The 1,240-nt window shown below is 42.5% G+C and overlaps 1 protein-coding gene across 1 annotated transcript; it reads right to left on the reverse strand.

The window, feature by feature from the left end:
• Positions 1–204: 204 nt before the first annotated feature.
• Positions 205–996, reverse strand: LOC125836404 (uncharacterized). The gene has a single exon (XM_049515575.1). The coding sequence runs from the start codon at positions 994–996 to the stop codon at positions 205–207; it is 792 nt and encodes a 263-aa protein (XP_049371532.1).
• Between the last annotated feature and the right edge of the window lie 244 nt (positions 997–1,240).

The following is a 1,240-nucleotide window of genomic DNA, read 5'->3' on the forward strand; positions in this document are numbered from 1 at the left end:
ATTCGCTCCGTTATCAGTAATAATGGATTCTGGTACTCCAAACCTACATATCAAGTTGTTGCGAACAAAATTAGCTACAACCTTCTTGGTTACCGACTTGTACGAAGCTGCTTCCACCCACTTGGTGAAGTAGTCAGTGGCAACCAAAATGAATCTGTGTCCGTTAGAGGCAGCTGGCTCTATTGGACCAATGATATCCATGCCCTAAGCTACGAATGGCCAGGGTGAACTCATATCATTAAGTTCGTGAGGCGGAACTCGAATCAAATCACCATGTACCTGACATTTATGACATTTTTGCACAAACTTGCAACAATCGTGTTCCATAATCATCCAAAAATATCCGGCTCGGAGGATCTTCCTTGCCAAAGTGAGTCCATTCATGTGAGTACCACAAGTTCCAACATGTATTTGTTTCAGAAGCTTTGCAGCTTCACTAGCATCGACACATCTGAGAAGACCTAAATCTGGAGTGCTCATATAAATGATTTCCTCACTTGCAAAGAAACTGAGGGCCATACGGCGTATCGAATTCTTCTGGTTGAACGTTGCATTCTCAGGATAAGTCCCGTCCTCTAAATTCTTCTTGATGTCAAAATACCAAGGCAAACCATCAGGTTCTGCTTCGACGTGTGAACAATGAACATGCTGTTCTTTCACCTCTATATCCACTGGATTAATATAACTTGTATCCTGATGCTTAATCATTGATGCGATGGTGGCAAGAGCATCAGCCAACTCATTCTGTGTCCTGAGAGTATGTATGAACTCAATCTTGCGAAATCTCTTGCACAACTTCTGTATATACCGCACATACGGTGTGATCTTTGGGTTTTTCACGGCCCATTCCCCTTGAACCTGATGAATCAGCAAATTTGAATCACCAATAACCAACAACTCATGAACATTCATATCAATTGTCATCTTCAGACCGATGATGCAAGCTTCATATTCAGCCATGTTGTTCGTGTATTCAAATCGGAGTTTAGCCGCCATATGATAATGTTGACCGGTTTCTGACACTAAGACCGCTCCGATTCCTTTCTCTTGATGATTCGCCGCTCCATCAAAGAACACTCTCCAACCAGGGTACGCTCCAGAAATATCCTCACCCACAAATGCTATTTCTTCATCGGGAAATAAGTCTTGAGCGGTTCATACTCTTCATCAACCGAATTCTCTGATAGATTATCAGCCAAGGTTTGTGCCTTTTTCGCCTTCTGAGTCACATACACAATGT

Source organism: Solanum verrucosum, unplaced genomic scaffold (genome assembly GCF_900185275.1).
Source record: "Solanum verrucosum unplaced genomic scaffold, falcon-dt-bn FXZP01000278.1, whole genome shotgun sequence".
NCBI lineage: Eukaryota > Viridiplantae > Streptophyta > Magnoliopsida > Solanales > Solanaceae > Solanum > Solanum verrucosum.

Coding starts and splice junctions, on each gene's coding strand:
- LOC125836404 (XM_049515575.1), bottom strand. CDS start 996: ATGGCGGCTAAACTCCGATTTGAATACACGAACAACATGGCTGAATAT.